The sequence below is a fragment of the Poecilia reticulata genome, chromosome 6 (genome assembly GCF_904066995.2).
Source record: "Poecilia reticulata chromosome 6, P_reticulata-male-v2, whole genome shotgun sequence".
NCBI classification, from domain to species: domain Eukaryota; kingdom Metazoa; phylum Chordata; class Actinopteri; order Cyprinodontiformes; family Poeciliidae; genus Poecilia; species Poecilia reticulata.
Window position 1 is genome coordinate 2,425,315 of NC_088835.1, and position 19,861 is coordinate 2,445,175.

Here is a 19,861-nt window from a genome sequence, read left to right on the forward strand (position 1 = left end):
AAACAAAGCCTATTTTCTCGGCACTGAGCTGATGACCACAAGGCACTGTGGTCATCAGCTTTGCACATAATACATGGTTTAATAGTGAAACCATCAATTTTGTCTGTACTGTCTAGAGGTCGCCTGGGTGGAGCTCGTCTTCTTACATGTGACTGATCAGAGGCTCCATGCAGCAGAACCTTCTCTAACATGGTCATTACATCTTTAAGGGACACATACTGAGGGCTGTGTGTCTGGGGGTACTCCTGACTATTATGTGTAGGGACTAAGCCATGGCTCACCTCTGCTTTGTGCACTTTAATGTCCACTGTCTTCTCGTGGTGTACTGGGGAAGTTTCTCTACAGCGCATCTCAGCATAGTACTCATTCAGCACCTCGAGGACTTCACATGCTGACCACCTATCAATAGTTTTGGACCTGAAAGTGAGAGCCAGGTCTTTACAGGGACAATTCCTAATAAACATACGGGTCACCTCCATCTCAGGGTTTTCCAATGATTTGCCCTGCTCTCTCAGGCAGTCAGAGGCGAAGTCAGCTGCTCGGTTTAGTCTCAGCCAGTAGTCATATGGGTCTTCCTGGTCTTTCGGCAAAGTCGAGTAAAAGTCAGCTAAGGGGACAGCAGAGTACTTAGTAGAGCCGAAGTGTTTTCTGAGGAGATTATAAATCATGTCAGGGTGAGCAGTAGTATTAATGTTGCTATTTCTAATCCCAAACTTAACTACATCCTTAGCTTTTCCCCTCAGATGCATAAGTATTTCATCAGCCTGTTCTTGAATCTTAACATCGCTTTTCCTAACAAATGTTCTCATCTGATCTTCCCAGTCATAGAATGTAATGGAATCTGAGCCATTACCTGCAAAACATGGAGGTTCTTTGACCTTTCTCTGCATGACAACCTGAACTTGGGAAACATCAGATACACAACCGGACTGACCCACAGTACTCATTACAGTTTGTGTGGTTGTAAAACTGGGAGCAACTGTGTTATGTGGCTGCATGCGTGACATAATAGTGTCAGCCAACTCATGTCCTATCTCCTGGATAACAGATTTCATCTGGGCTGCTACACGCTCAGAACTATCACTATTAGGATTTGGTGTTGGTATAACATTAGGCATACATGTGCTGCCATGATAGTCAACAGGATTATGGACTCTAGCACCAGGAATCTCATCTAATGAGGGCATAAGACCACTTGGAGCAGGACTATCAACAGAAAAAGGAATAGGAGCAAGCACACCTCTTCCCCTACCAATACTAGGGTGTGCTAAACCAAAAGTGGTTACTTTGATTAGACATTGTTCAGGAGTTTGACAAATGTAAAGATATTCAGAATCCAAAATACAATAGGAAATAAAATCACCAACTTGGAATAAATAAATAAACAAAATAAATCAAAGCAACAAAATAAAACTAGTAATTTGTGAGTTACTGTAATGCCACATAAAAGTGTACAGTAATATCTTTACACTGCATTGTAATGCTACCATATCAACTGTGAACATGATCAGAAACATAGTGTGAACTGATGTCTTCAAAAACCAATGTGGCAGCTAGGACGATCACAGGTCCGATGAGCTTGATTGAAATCCAGGTCACGGCACCAATGTGACAGCTCTGTTTTTACCCGTCCGTCCTGTTATGCACACTTGGAGGCCGGTTGGTTGGTTTTTAGGTGATTTATTGCAATCTGTAATCAGTGGTTGATAAAACACATATGGCGCAGTGAGCCTCTCTACCGGTCAACCTAAGGCTCACAACAGAGCGCTGAACCAATTGTGTAATTCACAAACAATTATAGTGAATTCCGACATTATATTTTCTAGGCCATTTGATCGTATAGTTTTAGAATACAAATAAAAGAATATGAATAATAAATACAACAGCAGTCATTAAAAGCTCTCTGGGGATTAGTGGAAAAGAAACATGTCATGTTGCCATAGAAACCAACAAACAAACAGAATGGCAAACACAACTGACAAACTGATACACATATCTGACAAAATAAATTACTGACATTTAATATAACATAATTACCTGTAATCAGTGGTTGATAAAACACATATGGCGCAGTGAGCCTCTCTACCGGTCAACCTATGGCTCTGTGCAATGTAACAAAGATTCCAGTCACCCTCCTGAACAAACTTCCAACACCATTTAGAAGAGAACCGGATTTGTTGACTTACCACAACAGAGTGCTGAACCAACTGTGTGGAATTTTTGGTTTCTCATCCAATTTATAGGTAACCAATAGGGGGCGCCATAAACCACCAATTACAGGATAATTGTGAAACAAATTTTAGCAGGAATTTCATCTGTATATCTAATAACCGTTTTATATATATATATATATATATATATATATATATATATATATATATATATATATATATATATATATATTATTCAGTACTAATCATTATTTATTTGTCAGTATTAATCATTATTTATTTGTGTTTGTATAGTTCTATAAATATGTATTAATATTACTAAATAATTTATTTATTAAATTATGAACGGCTGTATGCTTTGTAATATGCTCATCATACATCAATATCAGAATATTCCATTCCTATTCTATTGATATAGCCACTAAGCATATTTAAATATGCTGAACTATGTATTAAAAACATACTTAAAATAATACAATTGTTCATAAATGTAGCTTTGATAGATGTTTGAATATGGTTTCCAGTAACAAAAAAGCGTGTTACAATCGATTAAATGTGCTGATACGTCATTGTGCTGCTAACCACATAGGACTGAGTGGAGTGGTGTACCGCTCCAAGATGGCCCCCCTAAATCTCGTCAGCGACAATAGGAGAGAGCGGTCCATGAGGCGTCTATCCTTATATTATGTCTATGATAATCACCTATGTTCTCTTCTACAACAAAAAGGAAGATCAGTTCTTCTTCTGTACAATAGCACAACAACAACAAAGGAAATAGGTGCCCCCTTGAGGTGATACCTACTCATCTCTAGGAACCAAACAGCATGACTGTTACAACATAAGTCTTCACCTGTTCTCCTTTCTGGTTTTATTGAAATTAATATAATTTTTATATCTTCACACTCTGAAACTCCACCTGGTTCTCCTATGTCTTCCCTGACCTGCTCCTCTCATAATAAAATAGTTTATTTAAAAATTAAAAACAGTTAATACATATTTCAATAAACTAAATGAAGACCTCACCAGAGCTTCTTCACCTTTCTTCAACATCATTCTAGCACTGCTGTTCTCCTAAATATCTAAATAATATAATATAATATAATATAATATAATATAATATAATATAATATATACTTCTCCTTGGGCTGCCACCTTATCGTGGTGGAGGGGTTTGAGTGTCCCAATGATCTTAGGAGCTATGCTGTCTGGGGCTTTATGCCCCTGGTAGGGTCACCCAAGGCAGACAGGTCCTAGGTGAGGAACCAGACAAAGCGCAGCCCGAAGACCCCTGATGATGAACACAAACTTTGGACATCGTTTTCCCTCGCCCGGATGCGGGTCACCGGGGCCCCACTCTGGAGCCAGGCCTGAAGGTGGGGCACGATGGCGGGCGCATGGTGGCTGGGCTTTTACCCACGGAGCCCGGCCGGGCTCAGCCCGAAGAGACGTGGGTCCCCCTTCCGATGGGCTCACCCATCGGAGGGGCCAAAGGGGTCGGGTGCATTGTGCTATGGGCGGCAGCCGAGGGAGGGGAGCCTGGCGGTCTGATCCCAGCTGCAGAAGCTGGCTCTTCGGTCGTGGAATGTCACCTCTCTGGTGGGGAAGGAACCGGAGCTAGTGTGCGAGGCTGAGAGGTTCCGGCTAGAAATAGTCGGCCTCACCTCGACACATGGCTCTGGTTCTGGAACCAGTCTCCTTGAGAGGGGCTGGACGTACTTCCACTCTGGAGTTGCCCACGGTGAGAGGTGCCGGGCTGGAGTGGGCATACTTGTTGCCCCCCATCTGGGCGCCTGTACATTGGGGTTCACCCTGATGAACGAGAGGGTAGCCTCCCTCCGCCTATGGGTGGGGGGACGGGTTCTGACTGTTGTTTGTGCTTACGGGCCAAACAGCAGTTCGGATTACCCACCCTTCTTGGAGTCCTTAGAGGGGGTAGTGGAGAGTGCCCCTCCTGGGGACTCCCTTGTTCTACTGGGGGACTTCAACGTTCACGTGGGCAATGACAGTGAGACCTGGAGAGACGTGGTTGGGAGGAACGGCCTCCCCGATCTGAACTCGAGTGGTGTTCTGTTGTTGGACTTCTGTGCTCGTCACGGATTGTCCATCACGAACACCATGTCAACACTTTGTCATCATCTCATCGGATTTGCGGCCGTATGTCTTGGACACTCGGGTGAAGAGAGGTGCGGAGCTGTCCACTGACCACTACCTGGTGGCGAGTTCGCTCCGGTGGTGGGGGAGGAAGCCGGTCAGACCTGGCAGGCCCAAACGTGTAGTGAGGGTCTGCTGGGAACACCTGGCAGAGTCCCCTGTGAGACGGAGCTTCAACTCTCATCTCCGGCAGAACTTCGAACACGTTCCGGGGGAGGTGGGGGACATTGAGTCTGAGTGGACCATGTTCCGTACCACCATTGCCGAGGCGGCCTATCGGAGCTGCGGCCGCAAGGTTGTTGGTGCCTGTCGCGGCGGCAACCCTCGAACCCGTTGGTGGACACCTTCGGTGAGGGATGCTGTCAAGCTGAAGAAGGAGTCCTATCGGGCCTTTTTGGCTTGTGGGACTCCAGAAGCAGCTGATGGGTACCGGCGGGCAAAGCGGCATGCGGCTTGGGTGGTCGCTGAGGCAAAAACTCGGGCGTGGGAGGAGTTTGGAGAGGCCATGGAGACAGACTTCCATGCGGCTTTGAGGCGATTCTGGTCCACCGTCCGGTGTCTCAGGAGGGGGAAGCAGTGCAGCACCAACACTGTTTATAGTGGGGATGGTGTGCTGCTGCCCTCAACTCAGGACGTTGTGGGCCGGTGGGCAGAATACTTCGAAGACCTCCTCAATCCCACCAACATGAGGAAGCTCAGCCTGGGGACTCTGGGTTGGGCTCTCCAATCTCTGGGGACGAGGTCGCCGAGGTGGTCAAAAAGCTCCTCGGTGGCAGGGCCCCAGGGATGGATGAGATCCGCCCGGAGTTCCTTAAGGCTCTGGATGTTGCAGGGTTGTGTTGGGCCACCGACTCTGCAATATCGCATGGACATCGGGGGCAGTTCCCCTGGATTGGCAGACTGGGCTGGTGGTCCCCCTGTTTAAAAAGGGGGACCGGACGGTGTGCTCCAATTACAGGGGGGTCACACTCTTAAGCCTCCCTGGTAAGGTTTATTCAGGGGTCCTGGAGAGGAGGGTCTGTCGGATAGTCGAACCTCGGATTCAGGAAGAGCAGTGTGGTATTCGTCCTGGTTGTGGAACACTGGACCAGCTCTACACCCTCAGTAGGGTCCTGGAGGGTGCATGGCAGTTCGCCCAACCAGTGTACATGTGTTTTGTGGACTTGGAGAAGTCGTTCGACCGTGTCCCTCGGGAGGCCCTGTGGGGGGTACTCCAGGAGTATGGGGTACCGGGCCCTTTGATACGGGCTGTCAGGTCCCTGTATGACTGGTGTCAGAGTGTGGTCCGCATTGCCGGCAGTAAGTCGGGCTCGTTTCCGGTGAGAGTTGGACTCCGCCAAGGCTGCCCTTTGTCACCGATTCTGTTCATTACTTTCATGGACAGAATTTCTAGGCGCAGCCGAGGTGTTGAGGGGATCCGTTTTGGTGGCCTTAGGATCACATCTCAGCTTTTTGCGGATGATGTGGCTCTGTTGGCTTCATCGGAACGTGATCTGCAGCTCTCACTGGAGCCATTCGCAGCAGAGTGTGAAGTGGCTGTGATGAGGCTCAGTGCCTCCAAATCCGAGGCCATGGTCTTGAGCCGGAAAAGGGTAGAGTGCCTTCTCCGGGTCAGGGGGGTCGTCCTGCCTCAAGTGGAGGAGTTTAAGTATCTGGGGATCTTGTTCACGAATGAGGGAAGAAGGGAGCGGCTGATCGACAGGCGGATTGGGTCAGCGTCTACTGTGAAGCGGGCGCTGTACCGGTCCGTCGTGGTGAAGAGAGAGCTGAGCCAAAAAGCGAAGCTCTCGATTTACCGGTCGATCTACGTTCCCACCCTCATCTATGGTCATGAGCTTTGGGTCATGACCGAAAGAACGAGATCACGGGTACAAGCGGCCGAAATGGGTTTCCTCCGCAGGGTGGCTGGGCTCTCCCTTAGAGATAGGGTGAGAAGCTTGGTCATCCGGGAGGGACTCAGAGTAGAGCTGCTGCTCCTCCACATCGAGAGGAGCCATTTGAGGTGGCTCGGGCATCTGGTAAGGATGCCTCCTGGACGCCTCCCTGGTGAGGTGTTCCGGGAACGTCCCACCGGGAGGGCCCCTCCCGATGGGACCCAGGACACGCTGGAGGGATTATGTCTCTCAGCTGGCCTGGGAACGCCTTGGGATTCCTCCAGAGGAGCTGGAAGAAGTGGCTGGGGAGAGGGAAGTCTGGGCCACCCTTCTGAAGCTGCTGCCCCCGCGACCCGACCCCGGATATGCGGATGAAAATGGATGGATGGATGGATGGATAATATAATATAAATACATGTTAAGTGGTCGAGTATGATCAGGTGTTGCTCACTTTAAATAATAAAAAGGCTAATTTTGCTGCTGTTTCAGTCTCATTCTAAATCATTGTGACTAGACTAGCTAACTTTTAAACAGTTAGCAGTAAAATTTTGAACATGTGACTATCCCAGAATTAAAACGGCTTAACCAAAAAGATTTAGTTCTATATATAAAAGTAAACTGACAACAAGATGTTATAAACCAGTGGTCCCCAAACCCCAGTCCGTGGACCGGTACCAGTCTGTGGACCAATTGGTACCGGGGCGCGCAAGAAATAGTGAAATATTTCCGTTTTATGTATTATTTGAGTCTGGAGGATCTTTTATTTTGAAAATCCTTTAACCAGCTACTTGCGCGCCAACACTGAGGCCAAAAGCAGCAAAATGAGTAAGAAACGGATCAGATGTCTTTGGAAAGCTTTTTTGTGAAGGGGAAAAGGCCCAGAGCAGAGACAGGAGAATGGATTAATCCCGGACCGGTAGGTGAGTCCCACATTACAAGCCGCTCTGCGTAACATGCGGCGACCGGCTGCTAATGAGACAATGAAGCTTCAAGCCTCTTCGCCACGGCGAAGAGGCTTGAAGCCTGCTTGGATACAAGCAACACTTCGGGTGTTATTGTCTCTCATCACTCCCTGATGGGACCTTCTGGTTGCAGAGAAACAAGCTCAGGGCTCCGTTAGTCATTATTGTGAGTTAAAGTTTTCACAAAAGTAAAATGTTCATTTTTGTGGCGCTTCTGTATCTTATTTTGAAGGGATATGTAAACGTTACCATAGCGACCAGAGTCAGAGCGTTTTGGCTGCGGTCGAGAGGAGATGAGTAGAGCTTGAGTCTTAAGTCTGGTTTAGACGGAGAGATTTAAGAATTGTCGGCCGATTCTCCAAACCTCTGTGACCACAGAGCTGATAAAAGTCCAACAGGTTCGATCGGTTCGTGTCTCCAAGGCAGAAGCAACATGAACCGATTCCAGTCACGAACATCCCGATTCCAGAGGATAATCCAGTAAAACCCCCAACATAGGGGGAATTTAGAATAACCAAACACGGATGACGATGTAGAAGCAATAGTGATAGTTTGTAGACTCATTTGAATAAAAGACGTAACAAAAAGAAAAGGCGGTGGGTAAAAGACAACGGGAGCAGCCGCTCTATTTGCTGCACTATTGATTTGAAGGTGAATATGTTTTTTCATAGTTAACATTTTTAACTGAATAAACATAATAATGACCTTTATATTTAATAATAAACATTTCCACATATCATCTCCGATATCCACCGGACTCAGTTGCGCGATATGTCAGCTGTTTGGGATTCCCCTCTGTTCTTACGTCACCGCGCTTTTTGATTGGCTACCTGTCACATTCAGCAGGTCGTATTCTCGTTCCCAGACAGGGAAAACCCCACAGGTTGCGATAAAAACTCCAAGACAACCCAAATTGGGTATATTCAGGATTTAGCGGGAACACCAAGCTTCGCTGCTTTTTACTGATTGGCTGAGGGCGTAGACAGATGGAGCAGCGAAGAGAGAAGAAAAATGAAGGCGCAAAGTTTGAAACTCGTTCTCGCATCCACCTAAATAATGTGTACCGTGTTTCCCCGATAGTAAGACACCCCCGATTGTAAGACGTATCGGGGTTTCAGGGGGGTCGGCTAATATAAGCCGTTTACTTTCGGGAAACACGGGGGTATTGCCGCCTCCCTCTCATCTAGCTGCGCCGCCTCCTGCCCACGTCCACACCGTCTCCCTCTCCATACGTCACCGCGCCGTCCCCTGCACTTGTCACTGCCGCCTCCTGCTTAAAATACCATAATACAATACTGTTCAGGTTGTTAATAAATGTGAATTTTATGGTTAAAACAAAAAATTTGACAATTTTTTTCCAATATAAGACATACCCCGAAAGTAAGACATAGTGGGGCTTTTGGGGATAAAAAGAAAGTAAGACACTGTCTTACTTTCGGGGAAACACGGTAGTTGCGCCACTGGGTAGTTTGTATGTAATGAACAGCTCTACACGAGGTGTGAGACTATAGTGCTGTGTATGTTTTTCTTTTGGTTGTTCTGCCTAAGGTCAGTTGCTATTGGGTGATTACACTTTTCCTGAATTCTGATTGACTGAGGGGCGGGACTAACTAAAGTGACCGAGAGAGAAGAGAAAGACTCGATGGAGAGTGCTGGAACTTTGGTGAGCTTAGAAGAGCTCAAGTAAATAAAGAAAGTTTAGTGGCAGTATTTTTTGATATAGAATAAGCATATGACATGATGTGGGTTGAGGGATTATTAATTCAATTACATAAATTGAGTATTAAAGGGAGAATATTTAAATGGATTAAAGACTTTTGAATAAATAGATAAATACAAGTTGGAATTGGAGAAGTTATCTCAGGAAAATATATTGTAGAAAATGGAACTCCACAGGGGAGTATTATAAATCCATTACTGTTTTCAATTATGATAAATGACGTATTTAAAGATATTGGAAAAGACCTGGGTTGTTCATTTTTGCAGATGATGGAGCTGTTTGGAAAAGAGGGAACAATTTTGATTTTATTGTAAAGAAATTACAAGAGGTTATTATTGAAATAGAGAAATGGGCGTTGCAATGGGGATTTAAGTTCTCAGTTGATAAAACGAAAGTAATGATATTAAAATTAAAATTATATAACCAAGAATTAGAACAGGTAAAATAACATTTTAGGGCTATGGTTTAATGAAAAGTTAAAATGGAATATACATATTCAAAAAATTGTTGATAAATGTAAGAAAATGTTGAATATTTTGAGATGCTTGGCTGGCAGTGACTGAGGAGCAGATACACAATCACTAAAACAGATATTTACACTGGAATGATAAGATCTAACATAGACTTTGGTTGTCTAGTTTATGGTTCAGCAGCTAAAACACATCTGGTTAAATTAGACATTATTCAACTTCAGGCACTAAGATTATTACTGGAGCATTCAAAACCACACCGACTGCAGCATTAGAAATAGAACTGGGAGAAATGCCGTTAGTGTCAGGGTCTGTGTTTTTTCCCCTTTTATTTCTTAGTTTGTTTTCTTTAGTTTTAGTTTTTATTTTTCACTTGTCTCTGGAACCGTTATTCCTCGTGACATCCACTAGATGTCACCCATGTGCTACCCCTGGATAGCGGCGAGGTTCAACCCGGGCGCACACCTGCAGCTTGTTTAGAAGGCGTGGGTCTTGGATATTAGCAGCAGCTCCGCTCCTTCTCATCGCCTGAGTGCTCACCGGAGAAAAGATGCTACAAGAACAGAAACCTACGCCGCTACTCCGGCCGCTAATTATCACTGTCCGCTCTCCATCGAGTCATACTCACACAAACTCAAGCTGATCACTCCACCCTTCTCAAGTAAGCATTCTCTGATTATTTCTGGACAACAGTCTCCTCGCAGTTTCTAACCTCGTGTCTTTCATCGGCAGTAAGACGACCTGGTCCTCCGTTCCAGTATTCTCCCCCTCTCCATTTTCCCCTGACTTCAATAAACCATAATTGTACTTTTATTCGTCTCTTCTGGTCGTGTTCTTGCATGTGGGTTCGGAAAATTAATATCGACATGACAGATTTAAGAACAAAATTATTGGTTAAATTTGCAAGGCAGTAACTTTGATCATCCAACTCTGGACATTTTAAATCCATGTTGGGGAAAAAGAAATGAGCTTTGGATGAACAATTGAAAAGAAAAATTTTAAATGAATAGTTTAGAAATTAGTCAAACACCAATATCAATTATACCACCCTGGATTCTACCAGAAGCAATAGTAGATATGTCAATAATGGAAAAGAAACAAGATAAATCATACATTGTAGATAGTTATTCAGTGCAATTAAATTTAAGTAATTATGTCATGAAGTGGGTTTGAGGTGTTGAGGAGAGATGCAGGCTGAACCCAGGTTGTAGTGAAAATGATGAATTTAATGATGAAAGCTCAAAACAGTCCAACACAGGCAGCACGGCAGAAAGTTTAGCGCACTGCTAATTGCCTGTAGCTACTGATACACAGAACTGAAAACGAGAGCTAACGCTAACCAGGACTTTACAGTTCAACTGGAGAGCAGAGACGTGAGACGACAACAACTGACATTAGACAGTGACAAAGATGAGGACCCGACAACAGTCAAACCCAACAGGTGGGTTTAAATACACTGGGAGGGTGATCAGGAAACGAGACACGCCTGGGAAACAATTAGGGAGCAGACAGGACAGACAGAGGGGAACAGGATCACAATAAACCCAGAAAAAACCCAAAATAAACACAGAAAACTCAAATCCTAACATTATCAATATCTTCAAATTCATATAGATGCATCAAAAATAACTGAGAAAATAGGAATAGTGTTTGTAGTACCAGAATTCAATATAAAAATAGGAAAACGAATTACAGATGGATTATCAGTATACACAGGAGAAATGTTGGCAATATTAGCAATGGGTAGAAGACATAAAACCATTAAAAACAATATGTTCAGATTCAAGCTCTGCATTATTAAGTTTAAAATATAATCAGATAGTAGAATGAACGTTTTATTAGAAATATTTCATATTTCATTCAGAATACAAAACATGGGTTTAATAGTTATATTTGTGTGGGTTCCAGCGCATACTGGAGTAGAAGGAAACGAGAGGGCAGATAAAATGGCAAAGAGGATAATTCAGAATCCTATTAGCTTTACAGTTAAAACAAGTAAATCTGAAGGAAAGAGTATTGTTAAAGATAAACTGAAGAAAGTATGGCAAAAAAGAAGGGATAAAGATAAAACAGGAAGATGGTTTTATAAAATTCAGAAGATTGTAGGAGAAAGAAATAGAAAGGAGGAAAGAGTAATAGCAAGGTTAAGATTTGGGCATACAAGACTTAATTATTCACTTTTTAAAATTCAAAAGCACAAAACTGGCAAATGTGATTACTGTGATAAATATAAAAATATAGAGCATCTTACATTAGAATGTCATATGAAAAAGAGAAGATGTATGAAGAGAGAGTTTGAAAGTATTAAAGAAAAGGTTAATTTATTAGATATTTTGAGGAAGAATTTGGGGAGTAAACATATGCAAATAATGATTCAATTTCTAAAGAAAACTAAATTATTTCATAGAATTTGATTATAGTAACTGTGTTTGTGAATGTGTGCATAATATAGAAGAATGGTATACAAAGTTGTGCATAAGCACGTATGTGTTTTTACGTGTGTATGTGTGAGTGTATGTTTAGGTAGAATTTATGATAGAATATATGTATATATAGATATGGATAAATATTTAGAGCATCATGAGCCACACTCCATACCAGTAAGTGGCGGTAATGCAACTAACAGTTTGTTGCCAACCGCCAGTAAAACTGACAAGAAGAAGAAGAAGAACTTTGGTGAGCTGTTTTGGGGATAAAAACGTCTAAAAAGTGCAACAACTTAAATGCGCACTAGCGCCAAGGGACAGCTGAAGGACCAAGGGAGAAGCGTTTTGTGAGCTGGACTTTTTCCACACAGATTTTTATTGTGGCTTTATCTTGAGTAAGTGAATTCTGGTCCTTGGCTATCTCATGGATGAACGGAGCATAAGAAATAAATTCTACCTAAGTTCATAGATTCTGATTATGAAAGCCTCAGAAGATTCACTAAGGCAGAGATAACCTTAGGAGGAAGGAATTGCTCTGTTAAAGTACCTATGAGTTAGTTATAGCAAAGCAGGTTGTTAGAGGCAATGAACAAGGAGGTGACTAATGACCAGGCCAGCACACAGAAACAAATTATTCACATCAGATGTAAGTCCTCAGTTCCTGATGGAACTGCAGAAATTGTCTGAAGACATTAATCAAGGCTCCTATAATACAAGTTTTAACCAAAAAAAAAATTACTTCAAAGTAATACATGACAAAACAAAATGAGATTTTAAAAAAATATCCTTTTGCTGAAAACAAACGTGTATTACAAAGGAAGTGGAAAAAGGATGATTTTCTGTGTGAGGAGGGAGGAATAAGATCATAGTTGAATGCTGGAATGCAAATGTAGCTCATTTTAGTAGGAAACTGGGACTGGAGCAGATGGAAAAGCTAGAGCTCACCGTTCCCACATGCAGCACTTCATCATGACATAAGGCTTAGCTGAACTCATGACATACTAATACTTTCCACTTGTTTACCTGAGATGTCAAAGGCATAAAGATGTTGCATGGCTGGAGGACTGTAGCCCTGTCTAAAAATGTGGCAGTATTGCACAACTTGCTGATAAACTTTTTCTCTATTTGTTTCCAGATCTCTTCGGTATGTTAGTTTTGACTCCAGATTGCACGGAGGAACACACCAAAGGCCTTACTTATTTTTTTTAAAGAAAGCTGCTTTTGTCTTTGTTTGATAAACCCGACATTCTGTGATTCTCTTTTCCTTTAATAACTGAGAAATATAACAGTGTAAATACTCTTCTCTCATTTTATAGCTCTTATTAGAATAATTGAACATTGATATGGTAACAGTGTTGTGTGAGGTATTTCAAAGTGTCCAACTAGCTTGGAGGATATTTCTGGCCTTTTGTGTGGAAATGTCTATAGATGGGTATTTGAGGGTTTTACACTGTCATACCCCTTCAACTTGTCTATATTTTGTCACATTACAAGCATAAATATAAATTTTATGTGAAAGACCAACACAAAGTGTTATATAATTATACATGATTCAAAAAATGTTTTACAAATAAACTGAAAAGTGTGGTGTGTGGTATATTCAACACCCTTTTTTCTTTGAGTGCAACCAGTTTCCTTCTTAAGTTACTTGACTGCTAATGACTAAATAGATAGGAACTATTCATAAAATGGAAGTTGGGGGACTTTAGAAGCTAAAGATTCGAATGTAATTCTGAAGAATTTGAAAACAATCTGAACCAGAACAGGTTAGCCGTATGATGCTCACATGGTTCAGTCCGATCAACAGCGTCTGTTATCCATTTCTCATGTTTTCACCCAACAGGTTTATCTGAATTATTCTGTGTTCTTCCAAGAAACTGGAGAATCTTACGGAACTCAGTCATGGAAATAACTTCAGTATTTAGCTATTACTTTCATGTTTGGTCCCAGCTGGGATCAATTCATCCATATGAGGAGATATTTTGGAGCAGTACAGGCCTAAGCTCCCTCAACAAAGGGAGAAAGGTAAAAGGCTGGACTGCTAACACTTTGCTGGTTGCAAACCTCAACCTATATTGTATTTTTACATATGAAAGTTGTTATTTTAATTTGGAGCTGGAAGGTAGAACTTCATTCCTTTTCCTCTAAGATGAGAAAGAAATCAGAAGTAGAATTTTTTTTGACACGAGATTTAGAAAATGAATGAATAAAATAAAACTTAAGCAATTATTCAAATAAGATTGCTGAATATTTTCGGATTATTTCCTACCTTTTCATGTTGATTAGTAGAAGTAGATGGTTTATTCTTTGTCAGTAGATTGTTTGATGGCTACAAAATTTGTCACACACTAATGTAGGACCCCTCAGATCCAGGTGTGTTTGTGTTCTGCAGGGTTTAGCTCACCTGGGTCAAATAACGAGGTCGTTTTCAGAGGATCCAATTGATTGTGGTATATTGAACCAGGCACACATCTAAGAGTTTCAGGTCAGTGGGCTTCAAGGCCTGGATTTGAGGACCCCTGCTCTACGGTTTTGTGGGACCACCTTTACATTTGATTACAGCACAAAATCGCTGTGGTATTGTTTCAATATGTCATTGACATGTCACACAATTTATATCCATTCAGGGCTACATTATAATTTTTCACCATTTTCTTGTATTTGCTATCCAGGGCTTAAAGAGCTCAGGCCGGGGGCCGGATTTCCGGCTTTTGACCAAACGGTCCGCCTCAACCAAACTGTAGTCTCCGGGCTTAAAGAGCTCCGTCTACAAAGATGTCTTCTGCCAATCAGAATTCTAGCTCCCGTGTTCTTGACCAATGACTGTAAAACGCTTTGTAGAAAAGAACAGTGGCGGAGCCAGAGGGGGGGCCAGGGGGGCCAGTGCCCCCCCTGTCATCTGATTGGCCCCCCTAGTGGCCCCCCCAGATTATTGACATGTAACCGCACCAGGTTATTCCTGTACATTATTTGGAATCATTCTAAGCCAACCTAATATCTAAAGAAGAAAAACAATAATAAATATATCAAAAGAAAATGTATAAAACTTTATATAAGTCCATGTGATGACATAAATAAATAGATTTTTATCAGGCGCGATACCAGCCTCCTTTATACTCATAAAAACAAGCTGATATTCTTCTCCTGGGTGTTTCAGTTATGCTGCGCTGTGGTGAAACTCAAAGCCTAAAGCACGTCATACCTGGTGGTGATGGTAAAACACCAATAAGTTATTTATTGATCCTCCGCAAAAAAGAGAAAAAAATGAAGAGGGGTCGACAATGTTCGTAGTTTGGAGCAGAGGTTGCGCTACAGTTTTTTTCGTTGTCCGTCAAAGAAAAAAAGAATTTTATTTCCAATTTGTAGTCATCAAACGAAACATTTATTATTTCTCTGCTAGAACGTTTTTGAAATCAGGTAACAATTCACGAAATGACGTGATTAGAAGACGACAGAACTCTGATCGTTTCCTGATCCCTCTGCGGGAGAAAAACCCCGCAGAAGCGGATCAGCTGCGCTAGGAGCTCCAAAGTCTCTGGTCCGTTAAAGCGTCCAGATCAGAGGTGATTCTCTGACTGATATTGTTCTTAGTCTGATTAATAATGAGCTCCACGATGTTCTCTGTGCGTAAAGTTGAAACTGTCTGCGCACCAAGTGGTCAGCTGTGCGCTTGATCACAGTCTGGACAGAAACCAGCGAACTGCTCTCTGTTCTTATCAAGACGAGGCTGAGGAGGGAATCTGACATATTAACTCCGTTTTTACTGGTTTTGTTTTTAAAACACCATTAACGTACGCAGTGTAACTATATATTGTATATTTGACGTTTGTCATCTCATGCGTGATTAATTGGAGCGTATCGAGCATTTAAGCGCATTTATCGCCCAGCGCTCTGCGCTTGTTTCTGCCTAACGGATCTGCACTTTAATTTCTTTCCTCTCTCAACAGTCAGCTGTTATTCCTCTACTTAAACTACAATAAGTAGATCACATTCTCTTTAGGTTTTCTCTGTGTGCTCCAAACTCATTAAATGTAAACTCATTAGAAGCCTGAACCACCATCAGGCAAATAATTCTGGTCCGACCCAAAATATTGTTACCCGTCAAATTACCTGTCAAACCAGAGCTTCCTAACCAAGGTGTCCATAACTCTTCAACACGCTGTCAGCTCCCGGTCAGAAAGACGCATTTAGTTCAGTGTCCATGAGATGATATTCAGAAAGGATCTTTTATTTGATTGATTTTAGTTTCCTCTGTGATGAACTCTGCGTAAAGTCTATTATGTCTCCATGTGCGCCAGTCAAAGGTGTTAATTATAACATGTCAAATGACAGAGGGGCTTAAAAAATAACCAAATATTCAGTTTGGTTATTTTTTAAAATTATATATATGTGCACACACACATTTACAATTTTGCCCCCCCCAGAGGTAGTCCTGGCCCCCCCTTAGCCCCCCCAGCTTTAAAAGTCTAGCTCCGCCACTGGAAAAGAAGCGCATGCGTTCGGTTCGGCGGTTAAATGAAATGCGATATGAAAGAAGATGGACTTTGTCTCACCCGGTAAAGAAACACGTTTACTTGAGAAAGGAATTAAAAACAAGTGGCGCTGGGCATGGCTAGAGGAAAGAGGACAAGCGGGAAGCTGGTGGAAAGTTTTACAACAGGGGCGCTGGGATTCCTTTGGGGGGCGTTTGGTCGAAGGTAAACTTTACACCTTATAATCACAACAATACCAGTTTAGACTTTGAGCAACTTGCTAAAACTGTATTTCGTAGCGTTCATTTTATAGCGTTAACACCGGAACTGTAAGTGGTCCGGTATGAAACCGGGGTGATAGAACAACACAGCACTTTTAAATTTCAATAATCAGAATGCAGAAATTGTTTCCGTTGTTTTAAAAGGTTTATGTCAGACTGCCTTTTCCCCATCGATACGCTTCCCGAACGCCCTGCACCTTAGGGGTTAAAAAAACACACACAAAAAAACGACGCGCACATTGCGCAAAACTCTGAAACAGGAGAAGCGGGACATAAAACGGAGCGACGAACTATATGTGAATTATGGCATAAAAACAGAGAATCCGACGCTGAACAGTGAAAAATCAACACATGATGTGAAAAACATGACAATTAGGAGGCGCAGCAGGTGAAAATTACCGAGCGTCGATAAACGACGAGGAAAGAAACTAAAGTGGACATAGCAATAAACCAAGAGAAGATGATACTAATCAAAGAAAACTAAATGGAAATGAAGAACAAAATGCAAGAATAAACTAAGAAACCAAAATAAATACAGAGGAATAAATTGGTATGGCAAGACCTTTCGAGCAATAATTAATACAGACGACTGTATGGCAAGAATAAACAGACACTATTTCCAGATAAAAGGTAAAATAATATTGTTGAAGTGTCATGGGTTTGTTGAGACCACATCTAGTACTGAGAATAAATATATCTTACAGACCATAACAGTAAAGAACTGATCACTTATTTATGTTTTTAATTAGATTTGATATTTTTATTTCTTCAATATTATTTTTCATGTCAGTGTTAATGTCATGAGGCTGATGACTCCATGACACTTTCAATTTGACTCATTAGGATTTGATTAAGAACCAGATTTGTTCTTTGTAATTTCTGTCCAGTAAAACTATTATCTATAAATCAATAGACAGGTCTATATAAAGATATAATCCATGTTTCTGTCTCATATTTCTATGGCATTAAAAGGACCTGGAACTTTAGTTTTTCCACTGAAAGCTCTGGTTTGCACAATAAATGCGACGTGGGTGAAATTTTATGGATGATACTCTGATGTCCCATTCTCCTGAAGGCAGCACAGAGCTGCACCACCAGAAACCGACAGAAACTCTGAAGAGAAGAAGAGTTATGATTAATGTAGTTACAGTTCTATCCATGTTTTAATGTTGCAGAGCTCAGTCGTTTTGCAAATAGATCAAAGTTTAAACTGGCATGTTGTTCATCTTTTATCTGGTCATTTTGTGGAATATTTAACAACTAGAAAATTGAAAAGAATAAGAATATTTTTCCGCTCTGATTGGCTGCTGCTAGGCCTACAGATTTTAACGTGAATGTTCATTGCATTTTTCTTACACACCTGTGAAAATAATTTCTATTCCCATGACTTTTTTATTCTCTGGGAAATTATCTTGATGATAAATACAGAAACAAGCATAAAAATCAAAACATCTACAATAGTGATAGTAATATTAATAATAAAATAATAGTCAGTGCAAAGTAGTCTACAAATTCTATGTTGGGGTGCGGTGAGGGACCTGGATAAAGGCTAGGGGGGCGCTGGCCCAAAAAAGGTTGAGAAACACTGAGTTAGTTGGTAATGTTGCATGATCTAAATTATTTGATAAAACATTGACTGAAAGGACTCTTATTTAATGTTGAAGAATTTTTGCCTGTAAGGCAAACCTTTAGGGCACAGACATTTTACATTTTGTTTTGAGTTGAAATGTACTGAAGTCTTATTTAAGTTTGAGTGTTTAGCTTGTTAATTTTATTGTTAGAAGCAATTGTTTGCACTATTCAAAAACACTTTTTATTAAACTGTGGCAATAGCAACGGTATCGTTAATTTCTATCATAACTATAAGTTTCAAGCTCAGGATTTTTTTTTACTTTAAGCCCTGTTGCTGTCCCTGTATGTTTTACTAGGACATAATTACTCACTTGATTTTGATTTCCTGACTTTGGCCCTCTGCCTGTCTGACCCTGAGAGCTGGAACTGCCCCACCAGTTAGATCGGACCTGCACACCTGATCTTAGCCTCTCAGACCAGGAGAGAAAAGTGGAGAAAAGTGTCCAATAAACTTGAGCTTGTTTAGTATTGGCGTCCATCCTTGTCTGAATTGTGTCACTTTGACAAGTCACTGGCCAGTGAAGAACTACTTCAGACCTCCTCATGTAATACCACAGCTCCTCTCTGCACTCTGTCATTCATACACCTTCTTTAAAGCTACTAGGATGCCGTTTCCAATTATTTAGAAATGACTGTCTTGTTTATGTTTTATGGATAAGGCACCACCATGCCTAGAGGATTTAATTAAGAAGTAAAAAGGTGTTCAATCAATCAATGCATCTCCATCTGGCCTCAGCATTTCTCTATCAGGACCCTAATACAAAGTCTGCAACTGTAATACTATTCTTAACATGAAATCATAAATGCACTTTTCTGACCTAAACCGATCTTCCTCTATTCTTTCCAGCAGCTTCTTTGTGTGACTCATTATTCTGTAATAGCGACATTTCTTTATGTAAATACAGGTACAAAGACATGGGTACACTGGCAGTGTTTCAGGATGGATGAATGAAAAGAAATATAGGAAAAGCACCCAGGACTCTTCATAAAACTTGAAACATGTCAGAATATTGGCTTTGAAATCTCATTCTGTTTGATTGATTGTGAATATTTAAATTTAGGGGGACTCTTACCATTGGCGCCCTCCTGCCTCGTGCTGCTGAACCGTGTATCCAAACTGAGCCTCTATAGAACCGTGGAAGATCTTGTAGTTCTTTGTGTCAAAGTTGAAGCAGAGCTGAAGATCTAAAACACAGGAAAACACATAGTCATATTTTGCACACTCAACAAATAAATTAACCAACACACGTTTACAACACAGAATTGGGGATTATATTGAGTCAAAAAAAATTTCCTTTTGTTCCAGTTAATTGTGTTATTCAGGTATTTTATTGTGTTAGATTATATACATCAATATTTTTGATGTACATTTGTTTTGATGAATTTGATGGCATTTGACAAAATGTAACATGTATTGCTTGTTTCATAATTGGTTACTTTATGTGTTTATGGCATAAACTACTTTATGCCATAAACACATTTCAACAATAACTGCCTTATTGTTGAAATGTGTTATGTGATAAATTTGACCTCTGTAGTTTGTATGTCTGTTTTACTCTTTTTGCTGTTACCCGTTTTACTCAGTGGTGTGAAGAAGTGTTTGTTCTACTGAGTTCCTATTTTTAACATGTTTGTCACATTTCAGTGTCTCAGAACATCAAACCAATTTAAATATTAGAGGCAACACAAGTAAAACACAAAC

At 41.4% G+C, this 19,861-nt stretch overlaps 1 protein-coding gene and 1 long non-coding RNA gene across 6 annotated transcripts in view; one reads left to right on the top strand and one right to left on the bottom strand.

Annotated features, from left to right (window-relative positions):
* LOC103465763 (integrin alpha-11-like) overlaps positions 1 to 19,861 on the bottom strand; it is a 117,241-nt gene that overhangs the window by 85,635 nt on the left and 11,745 nt on the right. For all 5 annotated transcript variants that reach the window (XM_008410892.2, XM_008410891.3, XM_081607636.1 and 2 more), the window contains exon 2: positions 19,233 to 19,344. In XM_008410892.2, the coding sequence (XP_008409114.2) occupies positions 19,233 to 19,344 (112 nt within the window). The remainder of the gene's footprint in view (positions 1 to 19,232; positions 19,345 to 19,861) is intronic.
* On the top strand, positions 9,839 to 10,161 carry LOC103465762 (uncharacterized). The gene is made up of 2 exons (XR_533844.3): positions 9,839 to 10,009; positions 10,081 to 10,161. It is a non-coding gene; the product is annotated as an uncharacterized LOC103465762 (long non-coding RNA).